General features: G+C 36.5%; 1 protein-coding gene across 6 annotated transcripts in view; it reads left to right on the top strand.

Annotated features, from left to right (window-relative positions):
• The window catches only part of DGKB (diacylglycerol kinase beta), a 337,929-nt gene that overhangs the window by 50,174 nt on the left and 262,493 nt on the right, over positions 1-25,262 (top strand). For 4 of the 6 annotated variants that reach the window (XM_050332620.1, XM_050332627.1, XM_050332611.1 and 1 more), the window contains 2 exons: positions 10,381-10,457; positions 16,372-16,392. In XM_050332620.1, coding sequence (XP_050188577.1) covers positions 10,381-10,457; positions 16,372-16,392 — 98 coding nt within the window. The remainder of the gene's footprint in view (positions 1-10,380; positions 10,458-16,371; positions 16,393-25,262) is intronic. The other 2 variants (XM_050332636.1, XM_050332651.1) reach the window with 1 other exon arrangement.

Raw genomic sequence — 25,262 nt, forward strand, 5'->3', positions numbered from 1 at the left:
TCTGTGAAAACGGTCTTCCTTGGAGTGACTTTTTCTGATACTCTGATACAAAATACCATTTGATAAAATCACAAATAATCCTGGTAGTAGAGTTTAAGGCTGCCTTTGTCAGTGTACTATAAAATAAGGTTTATTCTTGCTTGTTGTCTCCTCAGAATCTTGGAATGAGCAAAGAATTATCCTAAATTGTAAAGGTAGAAGATGACGTCCCTTTGAACTAAGGCAGATACAAAGTTCAGGTCTAATATATTTGTAAAGAAAAGGATTTAAGATGCATCGAGCAAGCATCAGTAGAACACAGCTCTCCAGGAGTGTAAACTGATCTTATGAGCTTTCCTTTCCTTGATGTCCATGCATGATACCTCTCTCCTGTACTCTCTGTTTCTCAAGTATTGTCTGGTATGGTCCATATTGTCTATAAAGTCCTATAAGAAATTATTGAGCTAAAGCAGTTAAATAACAGGAGAAAATATTTAATGCTGACGTAATAAAGATTTGATATAGGAATACTGTAAAAAATCTGTTTATACCAAACTTGGGCACAGTTGGCTTAAATGGAAGCAGAATTTTTAAAATTTGGAACTCCACAGCTAGAGGATTTATGGAAGTACTTCTTGAAACATTTGTTTTTTCAGAGCAATGAACATAAAGCAGACTTCCCAGGATAGGTTTGCAATGGCAATTATTAAGATAAATGAGCATATATTAGCCTTAGTTAATGCGTGAAGGTAGAATGTAAATACTGAGTTGCTTTGCTGTAGTAATGAAAATAGGAAAACTCAAAATTTTCTTAACACTGAAGGCACACTTTTAGCCTCTTACCAATTGTTTATTAAACTTCAAGTTTCCAGCAATGAGGAGAACAATATTTTCTCAAAAGCTAGGTCTTGAACTGGAATTAAGACTTTTGACTTTTTACTGCTCAGTCTGTAGCCTTTTTTCCTTCACTTTTATTTTTTAATTCTATCTTATTTAGCAGTGAGCTGTTTCAGTAGCCTTAAAAGGTAGCTGAATGTGTAAATACTACAGTGGAAACAATCTCTGCATCATACCATGCCTTTGTAATTAAGCAGTGGTTGGGAGACTGTGACTTACAGGCAGATGTCTGCCAGCAGCTCATTCCTATGGACAATTAAGCTGTTATTTTTTCAGTGACTAACTTTAAACTTTCTATATTAATGTTTCCACAGGCTCAACACCTGTAATACTATAAATACTCAAAGACTGTACTCAGAATGGAATTATGGCAAGATTCTCATCAGCAATAATGATAAATGAGAACTGCTCTTGCAGTGTCAACACTTTCAGCACTAACAAACTTAATGTTCTACAATGGAAATAAAAATTGTTGAGGCTTCATATAAGCAATAATGATTTATTTTTATTTTTTTTTAGTCAGGATTATTGAGTCAGGAACCTTCAGACAATTTCTTATTACATAATCTGCAGCACAGTTTTAACAAATATGGAATATTGTGTAATGCCCCAAGAGGCCAAATCTGCTTATGCTGTCCAAAGATATATAGAAAATAAAGGAGAAGTGTTCTGTTTCCCTTACCCAGATTGTATATGTCCACTTTATGCTAATTTTTATGGGAAATTGATAGATTAGATAGGGTAATATCTTACTAGTTGCCAAAACTGATCTGAATTCACTAAATTGAGCATATTATGTATATGTGCATGTATATATAAACTAAAATGCAAGCGATTGGCAACACTGTATGTATGCAGTGTCCATATAACTACATCATGTGGAGTTTCCACATCCAAATGTAGCTGGGCAATAGAGAATTTTGGGCATGCCAAAATACGATTACACAGTGACATTACTACTGTTCTTGATAGAGTTTCTGATAGTTCTGATTGGCACTAAATGTTGAAAAGCTTTTGATAGAATTTTTTTCTCTGAGTCCTGGGGAGAACAGGCTCTAGTGAATTCTTTTTTTGCTACTCTTCACTACTACACCAAACATGGGATCACAAAGAACAAAAGTTTAGGAATTATATTTAAAACAGACAAAGTGCAATTCAGTTCATGCTGGTATCCACAGCAAGTGCAGGAACCTTCATCATTTGTAGTTCAAGATCCAGAGCCGTGTGTTCCTAATTCTTTCAGTTTAATGGCCTAGATATGTATCTGACTTTCAAGCCCTTACTCCTAAGAGAAACTATAATAGAGATAGATGTGTCTTAGTGGATCAGAAAACCATTAAGCAAATAAAACTAAATTGAGTTGGAGTTTTATTTTTAAAAATGATTCCATGAATCAATATTTATATTTCCTTATTGATAAGAGAAAAAATTACTGTATTTTAAGAAAATTGCCATAGGCAAAAATCAGAACAAGTGTTGACTCCTGTGTTGAGAGAGCTAAAATTTCATTTCTGAAATACAGTTTCAGCACATAGGATGACAAGAACTGTCACTGTATGAATATTTAAAACTTTGTAAGAGGAAGAGTAAAATGAATTTGATACTTTGAAAGTAAGAAACACGATAAAGCAAAATGGGGAAAAAAATAAGTAATTGCTAAAGCTTCCTGCTTCAAGAAGAGCACAGGACCGTTTCAGGGACAGTCTGTGCTGTATGGAAGAATGGAAGAACCAAAAGTAGCTTTAAAATTATGTCTTGTAATGAAAGAGGGACTTTAAAGAAGCCTGCATAAAAAAGGGGAGAAGGGAAGACAAAACAACAAGCAAAACCCCAACTGCATAGGGCAATTTATACCAGCTGAGGAATTTCCCCCAAGATCTTTACAATAGGAACAGGCAATTTTTACTCACCCTCATGGTGAACAGATAAAATGCATTATCTTAAACTGCTTCACACTTTCCCTTTGCACAGTTACTGTCTTTCATATGATGTGTGATAATTTAAATGGTAATGTAAATTCAAACCCACAAGTTTTTAATATCTTTGCATGCCTTGGTATTGCATAACCACTTTGGTAATTTTATATTTGGGATACATGTAAAAAGTATAAGAAAGTGTGTACCACTTTCTAGTGAATATTTTATATAAAGGAATAGATGAGGGAGCTAAAGTTTGCTGATACAAAAAAAGATCATGCATAAAAATAACATGTTACATAGAAATAAAATATCTTAGACCTATCTGTAGAGGCTTGGAAAAAATATATGGTAATGCTTGGTTTTACTTCTAGCATTCCGAGACAGATTATGCAAAATATTTCATTTTAGACATGTAAGCGTATTTGTGCTATTTTTACTCCTTTGAGCTACTTCTTTTAAGAAAAACTACCAAAATTATTTATTTATTTTATATAAATTTATATATATATAAATTTTTTTATATACCTGTGTACATATATAGGTATGTAAGAATATACAGTATGTTCATATATCCCATTGAATAATTTTTGAAGCCATAATAAAAGTTTAGGTTAAATAGATAATGAGTTTAAGGTATACAAATTAAAAATTCACTGAACCACAGAATCAATAAGGTTGGAAAAGACCTCCAAGATTATCATCCTTTACTGAATGCCACCATGCCCATTAAAACATATTGTGAAATATGTTTTTTTAACATCCACTCAATTTTTGAACACTTCTAGAATGGTGACTCTACCAATTTCATGAAGAGAGCCTGTTCCAATGCTTAACCAGTCTTTCAGTGAAGAAATTTCTCCTTATAGCCAATCTGAACCACCCCTGGTGCAACCTGAGGCTATTTCACCTTGTCCTGTCTCTGGCTGCCTGGGAGAAGAGGCCAACCTCCACCTGCCTGCAGCCTCCTTTCAGGCAGCTGTAGAGAGTGATAAGGTCTTTCTTTTCTCCAGGCTGAACAACTCCAGTTGCCTCAGCTGTTCCTCAAAAGTCTTATGTGCTAGACCCTTCCCCAGCTCCATTGCCCTTCTCTGGACACACTTCAGCACCTCAATGTCCTTGTTGTAAACACAGGATTTGAGGTGCAGAATTTTGGGAAAAACAGAAACAAATGAACCAGTGTATTTTTTTAAATTTAGATTTCAAAACCAGTAGAAATATTCTCAAACTCACAAAGCCATTTCCCTGTTTCCACTTAAAATCAGAAATAATGCCTGCTAAATTTCAAACCAAACTGGTTTGATTCTTCACTTCTAGTTAATACTTAGATTTAGTGTTTGGGGTGAAATATGTTGTCAATAGCATTCTGTCCTTAATTTAATTGAGAATTTTTTCATCATCATTCTAACTCAAAAAGTTTTGAGCTGGCAGCCTGTATCAGATATTTTGATCATCTATAAACAGGAAATTAGAAAAGAGAAAGAAGGAACCACAAAGTTACCTGCTGAAGGTTTGTATGAGTTTTCAGGATCAATTGTAGTGATGGGATCTGAGGACTGGAGAGGTCTCATGAGGCTTCTCCTCCTTCCTGGTCTCAGTACAAGGTGTTAACAGGCTGACAGCCTCGGACTTGCACAGCCCTGAGGGAGGTGCCTGATGCCCAACCCTAGGGTTTCACCCCAGCTGTGGTGATGGCACAGGCTGTGGTAGCCTTCCTTGCTGACCCAGAGGATCCATAGGGTCCCAGCCCCAGGGAGCCCAAATCCTCACAGCACCCTGACATCCTGAAGGCTCAGGATGAGTTTTAGAAATGCACTCTTAAAGACTCTTAGAGATGCACTGTGAAGAGCTTTCAAACTATTGCAGACTTGATTTTCTGATTATCAGGAGACGAAGGAGTCCAAAAGATGCTGAGAAAGTTAGCTGTAGTCAAAGTGTGAAAACCAATGCATTCTTTTTCTTCTTCAAGTGTTTTGAAGTACACACGGGACTTACCTCCAGTTCCGCTCAATTCCTGGAGTCTGTTTTTGTCCTTTACTTATTTCTTTCTTTGAAAGCTTTAACCACTAGCAAACAAAAATTAAGCCTCCCCAGCTCCCTGTTGTTTGCCGTACACTTTTCATTTGAATATCTGCTGAGGGAATTGGGATTTGGTGGATGTTTTTTATTAATGTGGACTAAAGATATTTTGGATATTGACATGTAGTCAATATTCTTTTTTTTTTTTTTCACAAAAAACTCCTGTGTGTCATTTGGTACATAGCAATGGTTAAAATAGATCTGTCTTGCTCCTTGCATTGCTGAGCCCCAGGAGGGAGGATGGGTGGAAGAGGCAGCTTCTGCATTGGATGTCAGGAGGAAGTTTTCCTCTGCAGCAGGAGCTGCTGTTCCTACCTCCCTCACATTCCCTCTTCTTCTATCTCCTCCATTTCCCATTACAGAAGTCACTTTCCATGATATTTATTCAGGCAGCATCATCCAATTCTGCCTGGGTTTCTAAGAAGCTTTTTTCCTCATTGTTTGTCACAGAATTCAATGAGAATGTAATTTTTTGGAGGGTGGAATCAAATTCTTCTGATCAAGGAGTGTTACCCAAACTATTGGTAGCAGCTAGCAAGGGGAGGTCTTCTGTAGACCTCTGGACAGTGATTGCCTTCTCTGCCTGGCCACTCTCTTCAAGATCGTAATAGGTTTTAAATTCTCACTACAAGAAAACCAAAATTGAGTGTTTATCCCACTAAATGGTTTTAAATGTTTATGTTATGTAAGGCTTAAATGTAATATGTAAGCTACTGCCTTCTACTAGTTCAGAAGCAACCATTAGGCATCTCTTACCAACACAGACATGCTGCAAGGCTGAGTCATACTAGATGAGCCATGTCTTTACTGAAACAACCTTTTTGCTGAAAGGTGAACAGTTTTTACTCTATGGTGCTGCATACAGGTTTGTCGGCAGGCATGACCTTTTTAACACTGGCATTTCTAGACCAGTAAAGCTTTAGATTAAGCATAGCTATAGCTTGAGTAAAAGCATTCTCTGAATAAAATGGAAAAGGGAAAAAAAAGCTATGTGTATACATTTATATATACACATATTACTGTAGGTTTCACCCACAAGAGAAAAGTCCATGGAATAAGAACCTGTATAAAAATTGCAGTGGGAGTTGATTGCTGGATTTGTCCCAATGTTTCTCTTTGGCTTATCTGTCAAGCAGAGCTTTTGAGTTTGAGCTAGGTTTTGTTTCCATGCAGAAAATTGTGTGTAGAGGTTTGGACCTTTTGTTTTTCTAAGTCATAATAAGATGTATAGAAAATCTCTGTGGAGCTTTTCTATATAAATTCTAAATTTGACCATGGTAGGACTTTGTATGCCTGTGATATTTTTCATATTGCATTAAGTTTACGAAAGGGATATAGAGGTAGAAAGTGGTTATTGCTTTAGTTTTTGTTGTAGGTGTTAAAATTAGATATGGTCCAATAAATATGCAGGTTGTTATGAATTGCTATTGAGAATAATAAGGGAAATAATAATACAAGCGTTGTTTTCTAGTGCTTTTTTCCCTTTAAATTGAAAAGCAGTTCTGAGTACACAGCTTGTGATTTATGCTGAGTTTTATATAAGTTGTCTTATAAGTCTTTTATTTTTTTTAAGGAAAAAAACCTTTCAAGGATTTTTCTGGGATAATGGAGGGGAAATGTAGACAAAGTGTGTGATCTGGGCAAGCTTTCCTTCTGTTTTGTGTTTTCTAATTATGGGAGAAATGGTACACCAAATTCCAGTCAACTGAGTACTCAATTTTCTTCATCTGAAGTTGAGTCACTTTAAAAAATGAATAATAATTTTTAATGTGGGCTAAACCTCAAACGATTTTTAACTTAGTATGTAAATTTGTCTTAAGTTATAAAAAGTATCTTTTTTAGGGCTGAAAGATACTTAAGGAAAAATAGACACTTTGATACTTTTGCTGTTCTATATGCAGGTTTCCTCTTTCTAGTATCATTGTTTTAATTGTTTTGCCTTTATTCTAAAATAATACAACATTAGCCCAAGTCTCATCTATATCTCTATTGTTTTGGAGCCTTTATTTTAAAATAGAATTTCTGCAGCACTATGTGTAATCCAGCTACTTTTCTCCCATGTACTAGTAATAGCTTTTTAGTTAGGAGTCTTCCACACCATGCCTCCCTGGAGCATGAGGTAGGAGATGACATCTCACCTCATCCACGGCAAACTCTGATTCCTGGGCCATGATTTCCCTTTTTCTCCTTCCACCTTCTTGACTAAATGCAAATTGCAACAGAAGATGGGTCGAACAGTAAGAGTTTAGATACTTTCAAGCAGCGGAGAGAATTGAAGTTCTGTATTTTGACTCAATACCCAAAGCACTGCCCTAATGGGTAATAAAAATAACAGAACTATGAAAACAAAGAAAAAAGAGATTTTTCATGGAACATACTGCATTTAAAGCTACATGAAATTTACACTGTGCCAGCTATAACTTTGCAGATAACATGGGATTTAAGTGCTGCCATGACAGGCTATGTACGGTGTCTACATGCATTTAGGAACTCTCTCTTGAGGAGAGCTTGGAATGCAGAGACTTAGACAAAGAAGGAGTTTTTCCTTTATTTAAAAACTAGGTAGGAGTAATCCAACAGAGTTTAGGACCATATTTGTGTTTTAACATGGGTAGGGCTTATGAATTTACTGAGATTGCTTCAAAGTGCTGAGTTGCTAAGTTAAGTGGAACATCTGGACTTTTGGGTAACAGTGAGAACACAGGTTCTGGTTAGATGCTTGTGTTTACATCACCGTTTTCCAGTGATTATGTAGATGATTTGTATCAGACAAAACTATAATGAAATCCATAGGAAAAATATCTAGTTACTTCTGTGTATATTTTCTGTTTATTTCTTGATGGAAAGCACGTACTTGACTTTTTTTTTAAACTAAAATTGGTAACATTTTATTGGAGTTGCTCATTTCTATTGAATAGAACTTTCTAAGACACTGTCTCTTGGATTTTTATTTTTGTTTTTTTTTTGTTCTCCAAATAAGAGTGAAACTTGGAAATTATCTATTCTTCATATCTCTTTAGGTCAGCTTATGAAAGATGGAACATGTTCCTAGTATTAGTTTGCCTGCTAGAGGCTGAGGAAGGAGAATTAATTTTTCTAAAGGATTGTCAGCACTGTTGAAGAGTGTGCATGCAGAAGATTGTGCATTGGCGTTTGACTTAAAATATCGATATGTCATTTTGAGCATTTTGAAAGATCTCTATTCTAGCTTGGGTACTGTCACATGAACTGAAAAAATGATTGAATGACTGTGAGCAAAAGATTGGAAAATATGATTCTGCCCTGGCTGTAGTACTCAAAACAATTACAGCTCCTGACCAGAATGTGGAAATCTCTTGAAAAGTTTTGCTGGACCACTAAAGCAGAATTTACATCTACAGACCCTTTTTCTCTTGAGAGTTATTTCAAACATGAAATTAGCTGTGCTTCTTGGATATGAACTGTTGTAAGCTCCTGCATGAAAAAGATGAATAGTCATGTTGTTGCTCTGCATATTGATTGATTGATTAAAAAAGTATGAAAAAACTGGAAAGCAGGAATTTAGTTTATTTTCAATAAGTAACATAACACAGGCTTTGCTTTTAATTACAGTTGCTTAAGCATAATACTGATTTAAAGATGAATAGACCATCTGAGGAAATTTGAAATGAAAGAAGCATGGTCATTGCTAGAAGAAAACCTCAAAACAGTCTTTTAAAACCTCCAGAAAGTGGTCCATATGTATTTTATTTATGGAGTTTTTTTCTTTCATTCAAGTATGTAAGGAGAACGTACTGTCTTTCTATTTGACATGTGTTTAACCTCTTTCCTCCAAAGTTCAGAAAAATCCTTTTTTTAGGAAGACATTCAGTCACCTCTGTCATACATCTCATCTCACACTGCTGCTTTCATAGTTATTGAATTCATTATCATAAGATGCAATGATGCAATAATTTTTACATATAACTGTGCATATGAATACTGAAAAACATATTAAAAGACTAGAAACAAAAGATAAAATTTTGTCAGTCATCAATTTGTGTGCTTGTCCTAAACAGTGTCTAGTCCACCAACTTCTAATTACAGCTCATAATAAATTTTATTTCTTATATTTATTTATTCTTTTTATAATTCGCTTGTCTTTTTCACATAAAGTTGTAATTTTTGCTGTATTGCAAATGGCACAGCAATAAGACTATAGATGACTTTATCAAATAAATATTTGCTGTGACTGCCCATGAGATTTGCTAAACTCCATTGCTTACAGTTGACAGTAATATTGAAATACATCCAATTAGTGAAAATAAACAGTCTGTAGCTGTTATGAACTGTTACATTTCTATTTTTCAAATCCTTTGCACTACATTGTCTTCTTATAGGTCACATACTTTGCTAAATGTATGTTTTAGAGTCAGGTTTAAGATAAAGGATTTCTTTAAAGTCTAAGAACTATTACAGTGCTATATTTTGTTTATGAAATTAATAAAAGCCAGATTAGTTCTATTGTTTGCAATACTAAGTGTTTGACTAATTGCTCATGTGAGAGTCCTTGCTTCATTCTTTACTTGTCTCCTTTCCTTCTGGGTTTTGTTATGGAAATAAAGGTGCAGACATTGATTTTATCTCTTCTCTTCTTAATTGCATCTGCTACTCATTACTAGTTCATGGTTTACTTCAGTCTTGTGGCCATTATGCACATTTGGCCATTTTACACTCAACTACTGTGTTTTAAAGAAAAAAAATTGAGTTAAAATTATTTTTATTGTGTTGCTGAGATATTTAAGGTGGAAAAGATGGTTATGTGCATGATGAATTCCAAGTGAATCTGAGTTAAAGGGTTTTATGTAGTGGCTACTCAACTGAGATAACTACTCTGTTACTCTGTACATAGACTGTTAAAAACAAATCAGAAAAGTTATATCTACATGCTTCTGAATTCCAGGGCTTTACACAACGCCTTTAGACAAAAGGCATGCAAAATTTACTGTAACTGACAACTGTTAGAATATGTTAGAGATCTGAAAAAATGAGGTTTCGAGGGCAACATTTTTTTTCTGTGATATGACCACTGAAGACTTTTTTTCTGCAAGGTTCCCCTTTATCTTCATATTGTCTGGCTCCTCTGACAGTTCCTTTTCTCACTGGCAGCTCTGCCAAAGGAGATTTAGTAGGTGGCAACGACCGTGTTTTTTAGGTAACTCAGGTTTCAAGGGCAAGATAAGTGACTTGAAATAATCCTGCAAACAAGTCCTTTAGAAATATACTACTTAATAGTTATGGATTGGATCAAAGAGTGTTTGTTTCTGAGCATTTTTTGTTTGCTTTCTGGTTTTTACAGTGTTTGGTGAGAGGGTATAGTATGTTCTCATTTTCTTTGTACCCACAGCTCTCCCATACAGCTAAAGAAAATTACTAATGTGCACTGAGAAAAGCTATTAGCAGTTTTGATTGTTGTTTCTTTAATTACAGTTCATATTATGTAAATCAGTTTTCTGTATTTTCATTTTCTCTCTCTTTATTCTTTATCCAGATTCCACCAAGAAAATTAAGGATGTCTTAGAAGAATTCCATGGCAGTGGTGTGTTAGCAAAATATAATCCTGAAGGGGTAATTATTTTTCTTTCTTAATGATCAGAAATGGTGGGGAGAATTTGCAAATGTAGCCAATCTAAGCATTTTAAATAGAAGATTGTATATAAATCAGCTGTTTGGGTATTTGAAACTGTTTGAAAAACAAAAATATGAGTATTTTGAAAAACTAAAAATGTATGAATATCGCATTAGACAGCACAGCTTAATAATTTACATAAACCCATTTTTTTTGTTTGTTTGGTTTGTTTTTGTTTTCCCCTAAGATTTAAAGAAACAAACTGTCATGGTTTAACACCAGCTAAGCTCCACACAGCCACTCGCTCACTCCCCCCTCCCCAGTGGCGTGGGGAGAGAATCAAAATAAACAGTTTAATAAGTAAAACAAAAGCTGTGCATACAAGCAAAGCAAAATTCACCACTTCCCATGTGCAGGCAAGTGTTCAGCCATCTCCAGGAAAGCAGGGCTTTCACACGTGATGGTTACTTGGGAAGGAAAATGCCATCACCCTCAGTGGTCCCCACTCTTCTTCCCCCAGCTTTATATATTGACCAGGATGCCATATGGTATGGAATATCCCTTTGGCCATTTGGAGTCAACTGCCTTAGTTGTTCCCCCTCCAACTTCTTGTGTAGCCCCAATCTCCTCGCTGGTTGGTGGGGTGAGAAGCACAAAAGGCCTTGGCTCTATGTAAAAGCTGCTCAGCCAGAACTAAAACATGCCTGTATTACCAACACTGTTTTCAGCACAAATCCAAAACATAGCCCCATTCAAGCTACTGTGAAGGAAATTAGCTCTATAGATATACCTCCCCCCAAAAAAACCACCAAAAAACCCCAAAAAACAAAACCACCCCACAAGTTTTATAATAAATTAACATGCTTTTCAATTTTTTTTTCAAGATTTGACATGTTAAGCTTAATTTCAAAAGTTAAAAAAGTAAAATCTTTTCTTTTAAAATTCTGTTTTTCTCTTGTGATGTTTTCTGGTAGTGGGATTTCTGATGTTATGAAACAAAGAATTGAACTGAAAAGTGTTTGCACATTGTCACTACAGATTCACCACTACACAGAGTATTCTGGTTTGGCTGGTAGAAAAAGCCAGATTGTTTTCTTTTCTTATCCTCATTTGAAGTTTGTATTTGCTTAGCACTTCCTAATAGCATGATTCAGAATGTAGCTAAATAAAAACCTGTTTCAGTAACGTTTCTAATAGTAATTTTTTAACTGTGCTCATATTATGTGAAATTCAGGATAGAAAAATGTGCTAACCATTATGAAAATTACTTGATCTTACATTTCAGGGTGTAAAAGACAAGAATTACTAGCAACTAAGATAGTTATAACTCATTAAGTATTGAGAAATTGTTTGACACTTTGTACTTGGCAAAGCAAAATGTTGGTCATTTTAGTCAGTTTCTGGGGATAAAGTTTTGTAATTCAGTAAAATAGTATGAGTTGATGCTGTAAATGATCATTTTAAATTTCCAGGTTTTTAGTTAAATGCAATTATAGGATATAAAAGGATGGGAATGTTGTGATCATCTACTCTATTCTCCAATGTAACACAGGCTGTAGGACCTCCCTTAATTGTTTTTTTTTTGTTAAAATGTTGGAAAATTTTTAGGTTTGTTCTTCTTTTTCAGGAAAAATGTGAACCGTTGATTTACAAGCTCCGTGTTTGCTTTTTTTTTTTTATTTTACTTTTAACTTCTGCAATTTTCTCTGTGCTCTTAGTGTATGTGATAAAATGGTCTTTACATATTATTCGTATTTTTTCTTCTAATTCTTCACTTACTTTGTCATCATAGAATGTTTTCAGTTTTGTGAAGTGTTCCCTGTTAAAGTGAAAAATGTGTATTTTATGGATATTTAAGTAATATGTTGCCAAGCGGGTAACACGTTATCAAATTATCAATTGTGTACAAATATCATCAGTTAAAGTGGTGTGATTAGTCTCTTTTAACAAAGTAATTCTTCCAGCTTGGGGGTGTGTGGATGATGAGTCATGGCAAAATGTGGTCAATATGGGCACCCAGGACAACTGTTCTGATTTGAAGCCAGGTGAATTGGCAAAACCAGTGTATTGAAACATCCAGGGATTACAGAGCAGCAGAGCACCCAAGGCAGTGAGCAAGACAGGAGGAGGGGAGGGGAGGAAAAATGCAAGTCAGACACCCTGTGGTGACGTCAATGTCTTCAGCAGGGATCAAGCTATCTGCTGCTGCTGGGTCAATGTTGGACCTAGGCTAAATCTGACAGCTTTTGTCCTTTGCTGCTTAGACTTCAGGGAGTGCAACCTAAAGAAAGCATAGCTAGCAACAAAGCTAGTTTGGATCTAGTAGGATTTGTTAGCTCAAGTTTCATGCCATAAGCTGCTGAACTGAAAGCAAAGTGGCTGAGATTTTCTCTGCCACTGAGTAACTGTTCTATTCTGACAAGAGAACTGCATCTACACAAGTGTCTGTATTTTTGTCATGCATTCAACCTGCTATGTGGATAAACTCTTTACAGAATGATTTGCAAGTTGATTTTATATGGTTGGATGAGGACTTCATGGGTTAGAAGTAAATAATTTATTATCTGTGAATGGGATGACAAAAATTGAGTGATCCAGCTGAGATCAGTTATACTGCAGCTACTTACTTACACAAATTATGGACAACGTTTCCGTTTTGTTGCGGTGTTTTGTAGAGGATACCATCATATTTCCATTTTACCTCTCTGTTTCCTATATTGTTATCTTATAAGCACTCCAAGTGGTCTTTTTAAGTTTTGTTCTACCAAAGGATGGTGCTAGTTTTTTACCAATAAACATGGGACAGAGAGCTATGGCAAACATAGCAGAGTAATATATTTATGTACTTAAGAAAAAGCATTAGGAACTTCCTGATTCAAGCTTCCCTCTGCTTAAAGGATTCAGGAATTTATTCCACTCCATTGCTTCTATATTACAGTTCTTTATCACAAGCTGATCTAATGGGATGCAAATAGCAAAAGAAAAGCTACTGGTATTTGGAGCTTGTTGCCTGAAGTAATCTGGGGTGTTTTCCTTTATGTTATTTTGTCTTGTCAAGTGAGTGGATTTTGGGCTTAGGGGAAACGATGTATCTGATTATCAGAAAATTATCCATTATAGGGAGTTTATTTATGAAGCTTTTAATCCCTGCTTTAAATGTAAAAGAGATGACTAAAATTTCTGCAAATTCTACTGAATCTCTGCCCTTTCTCCTTCTACACTAAATCAATATCAAATAGGTAGTTAAGAATGGATTTTATACCTGATAGGACGCATAGGTAGGTTAAGATTAGCCTCTTGGAAAGCTGAGATTTACAAATATTCTTATCATTATTTGAGATTTATTTGTATTATTATTTTCAGCCTTTTCACTTTGAGAGGAGCATTGAATAGGTCAACAAGAATTTGGAAAGCAGATAGAGCTAAAGGCGGTACCTAAATGGTCAGCAAGTACACAATATTATGTGCTTGTAGTCTTAATGTTGTAATCATTTTTGAATACATCATTATTTCTTGTTTACCAAGGATGCCATTGGCCCTCTTGGCCACCTGGGCACACTGCTGACTCATGTTCAGTGTCTGTTGACCAGCAACCCCAGGTCCTTTTCCACTGGGCATCTTTCCAGTCACTCTTTTCCAAGTCCGTAGAGCTGCAGGGGATTGTTGTGAACTAGGTGCAGGACATGGCACTAGACCTTTTTGAACCTCATACCTTTTTTCTCAGCCCACTGATCCAGCCTGTTCAGATTCCTCTGCAGAGCCTTCCTACCCTCGAGCACAAAATGAAAACTCCGACCCAACTGGGTATCATCTTCAGACTGATTGAGGTGCGCTTGATACCCTAGTCCAGATCATTGACAAGGATATTTAACAGGACTGGCACCTACACCAAGTCAAGAGGAACAGTACCAGTGACCGTCCACCAAATGGATATAACTGCACTGACCACCACGCTCAGGGCCCAGTCATCTGACCAGTTCATTACCCAGTAAACAGTGCACTTGTCCAAGCTGTGAGCAGACAGTTTTTGAGGAGAATGCAGTGTCAAAGGCTATTCTAAAGACCTTAGAGGTTTTTCAACCTTAATCATAAAAATTCTGTGGAAGTCCAGGTAGACAACAACCACAGGCTTTCCCTCATCTACTAAGTGGGTCACAGGAGTTTAGGTTGGTCAGGTAGGATCTTTCCAAAACCCATGCTGGTTTGTTCTGATGCCCTGGTTCTCCTGTATGTACCATATGATGGCACTGAAGATGGACTCCTCCATGACCTTCCATGCCACTGACGTCAGGATGACAGATCTGTAATTACCTGAATCCTCCTTTCAACCCTTCTTGTAGATGGGTGTCACATTTGCCAACCTCTAGTCAAATGGGACCTCCCTCGTTAGCCATGACTGCTGGTAAATAATGGAAAGTGGCTTGGTAAGCACTTGCACCAGATCCCTCAGTGCTCTTGGATGATCCCATCTGACTCCATAAACTCACATGTGTCTTAAGTGGTGTGGACAACAATATCCCTTTGGATTATGGACGTCTTCCTTCTGGTCCCTATCCCCATCTTCCAGCTCAGAGGGCTTGGTATCATGAGAACAACTGGTCTTACTATTAAAGACTGAGGCAAAGAAAGCATTAAGTACCTCTACCCTTTTCTTGTCCTTTGTCAACATGATTGTACCTGCATCCAATAAAGGATGGAGAAACTTTTTTACCCTCCGTTTGTTGTTAATACGTTTATCTTAGAATCACAGAATGACTTCGGTTGGTAGGGACCTTAAAGATCATCTAGTTATAACACCCTTTCCATGAGTAGGGGTGCCATCTACTAGATCAGGTTGCTCAAGACCCCATCCAACCTGTCCTAGAACACTTCCAGGAATGAGGTATCTCTGGGGCTTCTCTGGGCAACCTCTTCCAGTGCCTCAATACCCTCTGAGTAAAGCATTCCTTCCTAACAGCTAATCTTAATCTCTCCTATTTTCATTCAGTTCTGTTTCCCCTTACCCTATCACTATTTGCCCATGTAAAAAGCCCCTCTCGCTCTTTTTTATGAGCCCACTTTAGGTACTGAAAGACCACAATGACATCTCCCTGGAGCCTTCTCCAGGCTGAACAACCCCAACTCTCTCAACCTGTCTTCATAGGAGAGGTTCTCCATTCCTCTGATCTTCATGGCCTCCTCTGGACCCGCCCAAGTAGGTCCGTGTCTTTTTTGTGCTGAGGACCCCAGAGCTGGATGTGGGGTCTCACAAGGGCAGAGTAGAGGGACAAAAGGGCAAATTAGAGGACAAACAGTACCTCACCCTACTGGTTACACCTCTGTGGATGCAGCCCAAGGTGGAGTTGGCCTTCAGGGCTACAAGCATGGACTGCTGGCTCACATCCAGCTTTTCATCCCTCAGGACCCCCAGGTCCTTCTCCACAGAGCTGCTGTCAATGAGTTCTCCCAGTCTATACTCATACTCAAGATTGTCTCAACCCAAAGTAGCACATTACACTTGGGCTTGTTGAACCTCATTAGGTTGTTGTGGACCCATTCTTAAGCTTCTCCAGAATGGATGTTCTTATAAGTTCTTTCATTCACAGCTATTCTTGGTAATAATTTTTTTTTTTTAAGTACACAGGGATGAAAGAGGAGCATTAGATTTAATTTTTTTCCCCATGGTTAACTCTCACTGCATGTTTAAAAATAAATTTCTTGCACTGTCTAATCAAGACTAGCATGCTGACTTCAAGCCAATTTCTTGACTTATGTGCTAATGCAAAAAAGGAAATATTCTATCTAATCTCTTAAACCTGTTCATTTAAATCACTAACCTTTCACCAAGAATATTTCTTTTACAAAAACAGAGCTTTAGTGTTATGACTCTGCACTAATGTATCTGTCTTCTTTCTTTCCTTGCATGCCTTACAGAAACAAGATATACTTAATCAAGTAAGTAATCCTAATTTGATTTTTTTTTTTTTTTTTTATGTATGGGTTCAGTATCTTTTATTTTTTAGGCTTTTCATAGAGATGTACTGCATGTGGCTATTCTGTCAGATAATAGATGAATATTTAAAGCTGAGAGCAAAGTGCACTCTGTTTCTGGTGGCAGATTTTTCCCTGAACTTCATTTTTATCATTCACAGTACCTAATTTTGCTAACATTAATTGAGTTGGATATGAGAAATAAGTTAAGAGCAAGTAATTGACTTGTTCCATACTTGTCACAGAAATTTTTGCTTCCTGTGAGATCTTGTTATGGTTTTTATTATTCTGAAAGAACAACAACACATCTTGGATAAAATATTAAATACAGATTCTATAACCATATAATTCAGATTCTATAACCGTTTATATGTAGGAGGCTTAAAATTGCATATTTAATAATTTGAAAAAGGCTTACAGTGTGCTTTAAGCTATTGTGACTTTACAGTGATTGCAAGAGAAATAGTTAAAGAGCTGATCATCAACCCAGGAATCTACTCCTGAGAAGCTTCAGTAGCCTAAAACCAGGTATAAAAGTAAAATGAAAAAAAGAAAAAAGCTAGGGAAGAAGGACTATTCAAATGAACAAGGTTTTTTAAATGACCTAGTTATTCTTTCTTTGTAGCATAGAGGTGTTAAAAAGCCCCTTCTCTGCTGTTCTGGCAAGAGGCCACCAGAACACAAGGGCAATGAAAAAGTCAAGAGAGTGAAAGGATTAGTTTTGTAGGAAACCCTCACTTTCTGGGGTCAGAGGGCAGTTGAGATTTTTGGAGATATGTTACTAAGAGCAGTACTCCCTTTTCACAAAAGGATTCAGTTTTCTTCAGATTACCAAAGTTACTTATTTTTAGAAAGCTAGCAGATTGACTACAGTGGGTCTTGAAAGAGGAGGTTTTCAGGTTAAAGCAGTGTGTCTATGACCCGTCTAGAGACTAATGTCATCAGTATTTAATAACTTGGTCAAATTAGATGAATGCTAATAGAATCAACATACTAAACCAAATTTAGGAATTATTGCTAAAATTGAGAAATTCTGGATAGTACACTGGAAAAGCTTGATGATTTTATGGACTATAGTAAATGGAGTGAAATGCACTCATGCAGAGTACAGTGTGCTGTACCCTGGCACGAGTGGCATTTTTAGATAAATTGATGTGTATGTAGTTGATCACAAGATGAATGCAAAGCATTATTGTGGTTTGGTCATGAAGAGGAGAAATATGTTACTGGGATGTTGTAATGGTATTCCTGTGGCCATGGTGGTCTGAGAACAAGACAAAACTTGTAAGAAACGGTAGTGTCTTAGGCCCACTGACATAAGTGGAAAACTAATTAAAATTTCAAGCACACAGAAATATGGTTTGAAAGGATTTTTCGGGCTCTTTCCCTAAGCTATGTTCTTTGATGTGACTGAAAATATTAAATTACTTTAAAGACCTTGCTTTATTGTAATATATAAAGTGAAGTATTTCTACTACAGGTAGGAAATTTAATTTTCTATTAAAAAAAAGGTACTGCAAAACCCACATCTTCCTGCTTTTGTCCAAATGGTGTGACAAAGTGAACTCAAATTGGAACTACATTACAGAAGGGTCAGTGGGATGTGCAGAATTATAGCATATATATTATGTAGGAGAAGCCTGTCCCTCACATTTAGGAAGCTGGAGTTATGTGTTTCTAGCTACGGAAGAGAAAAATGGAGCATCTTGCGAATATCACCAGCAGAAAAGTTTATGTTTTAGACACTGGGAACTCTGTGTTTTTCTGGCACTCTGGGGAAAATGTCTAGGGAAAGCTTCCTGGATACCTAGAGAGTTGGGAAGCCTGCCAGGCAAAGATGCTGGCAGTCTGGCTGTGAGCCTGTTTTCTATGGAGTGTGTTGAGGGCATTGAGGTGTAAAATGTTTCAGATAGTCAATTTCTGCTGCAAAACTGTTCAGTTTTGAGCATTTATAATGATCTTTAGTGGTCTCTGTCTCCTTTTCCTAGTCTATGCTAATCTCCCTCCTTGATATCTTCCTTTCCTTTTGATGCTTCCCTTCTCTGCCTTAAGATCCCACCTTTCTGCTTTTTTTGCTTTATTTTTTTGTATTGCACAGTACTGTATGTTTAAGCTTTATGAGCCTTGCTACCTTAGGAAAGACAGTTTAAATACTTTTGCACAGAGTATTTATTTGTGAGTGTTTTGTGTGTGTGTGTTTTGCTTTGGTATGTTTGGGTTTTTTAATTTATTGGTTTTATTCTGAAGAACAATATGTTATCTCAATATGTTATCTTGTGAGTTGGTTTTTATGATGATGTTGCAGCTACAACTGATTCACCTACACGGTGACATCTAGATAATGTTTGTGAAATGGCATATAGAAAAAATATAGAAAAATACTTTAAATAATAATTTATTTCGGGAATTAATCAACAAATGGAAATGTCTTGAAGTCCTCTTATGCAATACAGATATTCATATATATATATGAATGTATACATATATAACTAAGCAGATGCCACTGCTCATATCTTTTTACCTCTTTCTAAATTAAACTTTTAAATTCTGGTGAGGAGAAACACAAACTTAGTTTAATTAGCATAGCTACACATTTACTAAAATCTGTAAATTTACTCGAGGTAAAATGAATGTAAGTTGTTGACAAATGGAATGGGACATTTCAAACCTTTTTCTATTGGTATAAATGATTATTCCAAGTGAAAGTTCCAGTTGGTTAGGCTCAAATTGAGCTAAATATCAGAAAACAGTTCATTCCTGCAGTGGAAGTTTGTCCAATTATGCTTCAAAACTTTAAAGAAGGAGGGATGGACAATGACTGGTTTCTTACAAAAAGTGTGGTAACAATTATTTTTAATAAATGTAGATGAACTAACCTCCACAAAAGTTTACAATGGGCAGAGAATATCATTACAGGTAAAATATGTAAGAAAACTACTGATACAGAACATGTACAGAAAAATTATTTTTCTGAATTTTAAACACATTCTGAAAATGATAGTTCAGATATGTTTGTAAGCAGGTTTTTACACAATCTTCACAAGCAGATAAATTGATTGTTTCAACCAGAACTTTTTGTCATAACTGATGTTTTAAGGGATTCATTCATTTTGCTGGTTTTTTTTGGTTTTAGTCTGAACCATGTTACCTACTCCATTTTTCCTAACTTCTGTAGTAATTGTAATTTTTGGATGACCAATGCTTCTGGGATAGAATGCAGTCTATATACTTGTCCCTTTGTTTGGTATGTAGTAATTTCAAAAGACCCTGGGTGGTAATCTCCTACAAGATCCTTCTAGAATGTGCCTTAACACTCTTTCTTCTTAAAAAACCTTGCTACATTTGCATAGTAAATATAGCATATTTAGTAAAAAGTATGTTTTAAATATACACATTTATGTGTGTAGTACTTATGGATGTACAAACTTGTGCACATACAATATGCACAGGTACTAAAGAAAAACTGCTGGTAATAAAGTGTCTTTGGTTTTTCTTTCAACCAAATGTAAGATTGGGATGAGAGTGCAGTGGTTGGTGTATACATTCCAGACTTATTTTGGTAATTGACATCAATTTGTTTTAATAACATGAGAATGTAGTAGAAGATTATGCTTAAAAATCTAGTTACTGTATAAAAATTTTCCCATTTCCATTACAGATTCTTTGTTGCTTTTACTTCTTTGAAGAGCTGAGGGAAAATTTTGGCAGTACTATATGTCTATGTATTGGTAATATCCAAATATTATTTGGCCATGTGGAATATTTGGTAGGGGCAATCTGTGAGAGTGTGTGATTTTATTTTTAATTTTTTTTTTGTCTGTAAACATTCATATCAGTAGATGATAATTTGGAGGCTGCTTTAGCTAAGAAATAGTTTTATTTGGTTACTAGAATTTTCAAAATTAATGATGTAAAAACTTCATTAAAGCAAATGCTTAGATCAGAAAATGCTATCAGAAATGCTAGGACTTTCAATTTAAATCAAACTTTACCCTGATGAACAAAGCCAATCTTCATGAGGAATTCCAAAATTAATTTAAATTTCTGCCTTTGAACATTAGAAATACATTTTAAACACAAAAAAATTATACATTTCACGTAATTCATGGTTTTTAGCTTATTTACCCTCTCTATATGGTCCCTGCTTTTTTTCCCAAAAATCTAGAAATTTTTTTCAATAGTTCTTTTTTGGGTCAATACAAATTGTTTAAAAATGAATAATCAGTTAAGGGAACTTACCCAAACCTAAAAAATAACTTCGAGCTATTACTGTCAGTAGATGAAAGCTAATTATAACTCTACATTTTTGGCACCATTTTGAGATCAGTCAAAATAATTTAAAAAGTAATTAATTGATAATTACATTTCAACATAATTCTCTTTCCATGATCTCTGAAATTTTCTCTGTAATAAGTAAAAATCATATTATTTTGAAAGAAATTATTTATCCTTTTTTTTTTTTCCTACTTCTTTCTTCTCCCTTCCATTCTGTTTTTCAGGACAATGAAAACAATGGCTTATGTTGAAATATTTTGTACAAATCTAAAAGAAGAAAAAACCAAAGAGAATGTGGTATTTTAAAGGAATTTATGGGTGGAGATTAATTTCAAACACTAGATCATGTCTTGTTCCCATTTATGTGGTCAGGGTGGTAGGGAGGATTAAAAGGAGTTATTATTCTACCCTGCCCTGCCCATCCACAATGTCGAGTCTTTTGTCAAGAGACTATTCATAAGTTGCTTTTTTGGTGTCTTGTGAGGAGAAAGAAAGTGGAGTGATAGAACTTCTCCTTCTTCATGTCATCCAGTTCAACTGGTTGTTGCATTTACACCAGATAGGAAAATGTAGAAGACTGTTAAGACCTCTTCAGTTGCAGTTTGTTGTTAGGGTAGAGCTTGAGTCAAAAGCTGCCACTTTCTTAATAAATTATTGCTTCTCTTCAAATGTCTTAGTATGGTAGGAGTTAAAATATTATAGAGCATAGTTAAAACTTCTACATAGTTTTCATAATAATACAATAAAGGATGCAAAAATTTGCTTTACTTGTATATATCCTTGTAAAATCCTCACTGAGGAACTACATTTTATGTATTCTCACTTTCAGGATATACCGACTTGTGATGTCTATACCATGTAGAATTCTGTATGTTGGCACAGAACATACACATATATGCATAAATCTTATAATACACATACTTGGATTTTTTCTTGATCTTACATTTCTGTGTACATCAGTAAAGCAGAAAAGCAAACGATAAATTTGCACAGCTTAACTGCTGTGAGAGAAAGGAAGAAGTCGAATACACACAGTATTTGTAGGTGGAGATCAACTTCTTTCTCTCTGTTGTACAATGTAGTAGAAGGCATTCTGCTGCTTGGGACAGAATCGAGCATTTTGTGGCACCTCCATAGCCAGTTGTAGCCATTGTCAGGAGCAAGACCTGTGGTTTTAGTTGAGTGTTGGTCTATATATCTCTGATACAAAATTAGAAGGCACCTGAAATTGTCTGCTCTTTAGACATGCATAGTCATAACTGCTGCTCGGAAACCAGTCCTTCAATACTATTTTTCCTGAAACTGAAAGACACCCTCTCTGAACTAGCACTAGATTAGTGTAATGTACTTATCAGCGAGTGTTTGAGAAGAAACAGAACTCTTATCATAGTCACTGGAGATTTCTAAACATATCAAGCATAGACTGGTGTCCGTTCTTTTTCCTTCAAGTCCCTCATATTCTGGGAATCTGGGATTCAAAAGGGACTGAAGAGTGGGAAACAAGAGCTTTGCTTTATGCCATTGGTTTACAGTAGAAAGAGAAGTATGATGTATGCATTCTTTAGTGCTGTTAATAAGGTAAAAAGCATCTTATCACATATCTATGTGATACATTGCGTAACTGCAAATAAATTCACATATGGTCATGATAACACTATGGAAAATAATGGTTGCTTCATTGTCAGTTTGGTAGTATTCTGTACTGCAACACGAGAATAAAATTCCAGACTACTTTGTTAACCATGAATAAAGTGAGATTTTTAATGCCTCTAAAAATCCAAAACTAATTTTAATGTTTTTGTTTCTTCATAGTTGTTAATCCTTTAGATAATGTAGTCAGTGTCATCCTGGACTCTCCTGAAAAATGTAGTTTATCCTGAAAACTGTATTTTTATCTGATCAGTTGCCAGATCTTTAACCTCTTTGTGACTTCCAACTCTGTGCGTTAAGATTCCTTAGTAACTTTTTTTCCTGGTTCAATGATTTTCATCTGTTCAAATGTGTCTTTTTATGTGTGCTTGCTGTTCTGTCACAGGATTTCCTGTGGTATGTTAAGAAGGATAAACTAGTGTTCAGATTCAGGGAAATATAGTATCATCCAATGGTTTGAACTGGAAGATCATCTAGTTCCAAGCCCCCTGCCATGAGTCCCCTTCCACTAGACCAGGTTGCTCAGACCCCTACCCAGCCTGGCCTTGAACACTTCAAGGGATGGGGCACCTGAAGCCCTCTCTTCTCCAGGCTGAACAACCCTAGCTCTCTCAGCCTGTCCTCATATGAGAGGTTTCCTGAGATGGAGAAGGACAATAAAAGCCCAGGCTAAAGGATTTTCTTCATAATTGGAGTTTTATATGTATTATAGAAAAACAGGCAAATTTCTCAGAATGCTTGGTGAGACATTGAGTTTGCTAGGAGCTTTTAGCAGGTGGGGAAGAAGGAAATACAGTGTTCTGTGGAGAACAGCATTCTTTTAGATCTTACCCCAGTTCTTCCACTGAGTGCAGATTATTCTTTATAACTTGAAAAAAACTCCTTTTGTCTGCTCCATCACCATTTTCCTTAATAACGTCAGGCAGCTGCTCAAAGAAGGTTGCCCTTAGATGTGGTTGAAATCTCTCAAGAGTCCAAATCTGGAGTCTGAAGCTCATTTCTAGCCTTCCTCCCCACGCTATATATGCTTAGCCAGTGATGCCTCCTTGACAGCAGAGATGCAGTGGACACAGCTAACAAGTTTGGAAGGAGGACTAATAGTGACTGCTGTTTCCCCCTGTGCCTGCCTGGCCCAGACGTTACCTCCCCACATAATCCAGTCTGTCCACAAATGGCATCATCTCTCTCCCTCTCTTTCCAGATTTTTATTTGTCCCAGTTTAAATGAGACAAGGGTCTTTTGCTGAGGATGGATTAGGAGGAAAAGACCCAAACTTCTCTTTCCAAGCAATTATAAATCCAAAATTAAGAGGCTTCGATTGAAGGAAAACAAATTATGGAAAAGGGAAAATAACAGCCCTTTATTAAAGGTATGTGTGTATTAACAGGAACACGAAAAAAAACCCCAAGTAAATACTCCTATACCCACCAATAATCCCCTTCAAGAACAAAACCGATAAACCAGCAAAAGGAAAATAGTTCAATTTCTTGCACCCTTTGGTGTGGTTCCAACCACAGTCAGCAGGGGGCGCCGTCGGGTCACTGGAGATGCAAAATTTGTAATGTCCTGTACCATTCACCAGGTGGCGCTGTTGGGTCACTGAAGGTGCAAAAACTTGTAGTGTCCTATTGTAGTCACCAGGTGGCGCTGTTGGATCACTGGGGGAGTAGAACTTGTAATGTCCAGTGCCCGTCACCAGGCGGCGCTGTGAGATCCTTGGCTGCTGCCAGATTGGGGTGGGGGGGGGAAGAAGGGGAAGGAAAACAACAGCAATAAACCAGAAAGTTCTCCCAATGGAAGAAAACTCACAAACTTCAGCTGATTAGGGTCCGTTGTAAGCAGGGCCTGCAGCCAGCCAGAGTTGAGCCAAGAGCAGTAGCCAGAACTCCCCTCCGACAGGAAAGAGACAAAGGAACCCGGCAGTGTCTGCAGCCCGCAGCAGGCTCTCCTCCCAGCAGAGCGAGAGACTCCCCTCTCCCCCCAGCCTCCACCCCCTTCCAGTCACACACCAGCCAACTCCCCCCCTTCGTTGTCAAGGAAACAAATCTCGGCCATTAGTGGGCTCGGGCCAATTCTTTTGTTCAACTAATGGCTCATATACAGAGCACACACACACGGCAGGGGGAAAGGAAAGAAAAATTCCTTGCTAAAAATCTGAACTATGACATTATTTTAGACAAAATAGGTGCTATATGGTATTACCTTTTGCAGCTGCCACTTTTTATATCCATATAGCTAGTGTTGCTTTAGTATTATATTCTTGTATTTTGCAAACTGAGTAAGACATTGTAACTGAGTTCCTTGAGAAACTGTTTTTTTATTATATTATTCTAAGAATATTATTATGAGGATAATTCTTGGCCTAATTATTTCTGTTTTGTCCTGGTTCTAAAAGGGCTATTTGAGGGAAGGGATTTTCTTCAAAGTGATTGGGGTTGGCAGAGCAAATCCTAATTGTTTGTAGCTTCCTTGTAAAGTAAAGGATGCTATAAGCCATAAGCTTCAGAAAAATTTTCACCACAACATATTGGTTGGTAATGGGTTCTTCAATAAGTAAATTTCAGTTGAAACTGAAGATCTGGGCATATCTGTCTATATTTTCTTAGTCAGACATCGCAACAGGAATGTTCTCATAGTATCTGGAAATAAGACAGATTTAGTCTGTTTTGTTTCACTGTTATGAAAACCACTTCTACTGTTTTTAAACATAAGGAAGTAACAGTGAGTTGTTTGCACTGATGGGACTTTTTGTATGTAATCTGTTCATGACATTAACCTTAAAATACCCACAACTGTTAGATGTTTTGGACCCATGTATATTTGCCAAAATGTGATTGTGAAATACATGCAGGGTATGAAATGACATGTTATAGTCCTGAGGCACTGAATTACCTCTCTGAGCAACTTAT

Source organism: Myiozetetes cayanensis, unplaced genomic scaffold (assembly GCF_022539395.1).
Source record: "Myiozetetes cayanensis isolate MyiCay16 unplaced genomic scaffold, myiCay2020 scf1, whole genome shotgun sequence".
In the NCBI taxonomy this organism is placed as follows: domain Eukaryota; kingdom Metazoa; phylum Chordata; class Aves; order Passeriformes; family Tyrannidae; genus Myiozetetes; species Myiozetetes cayanensis.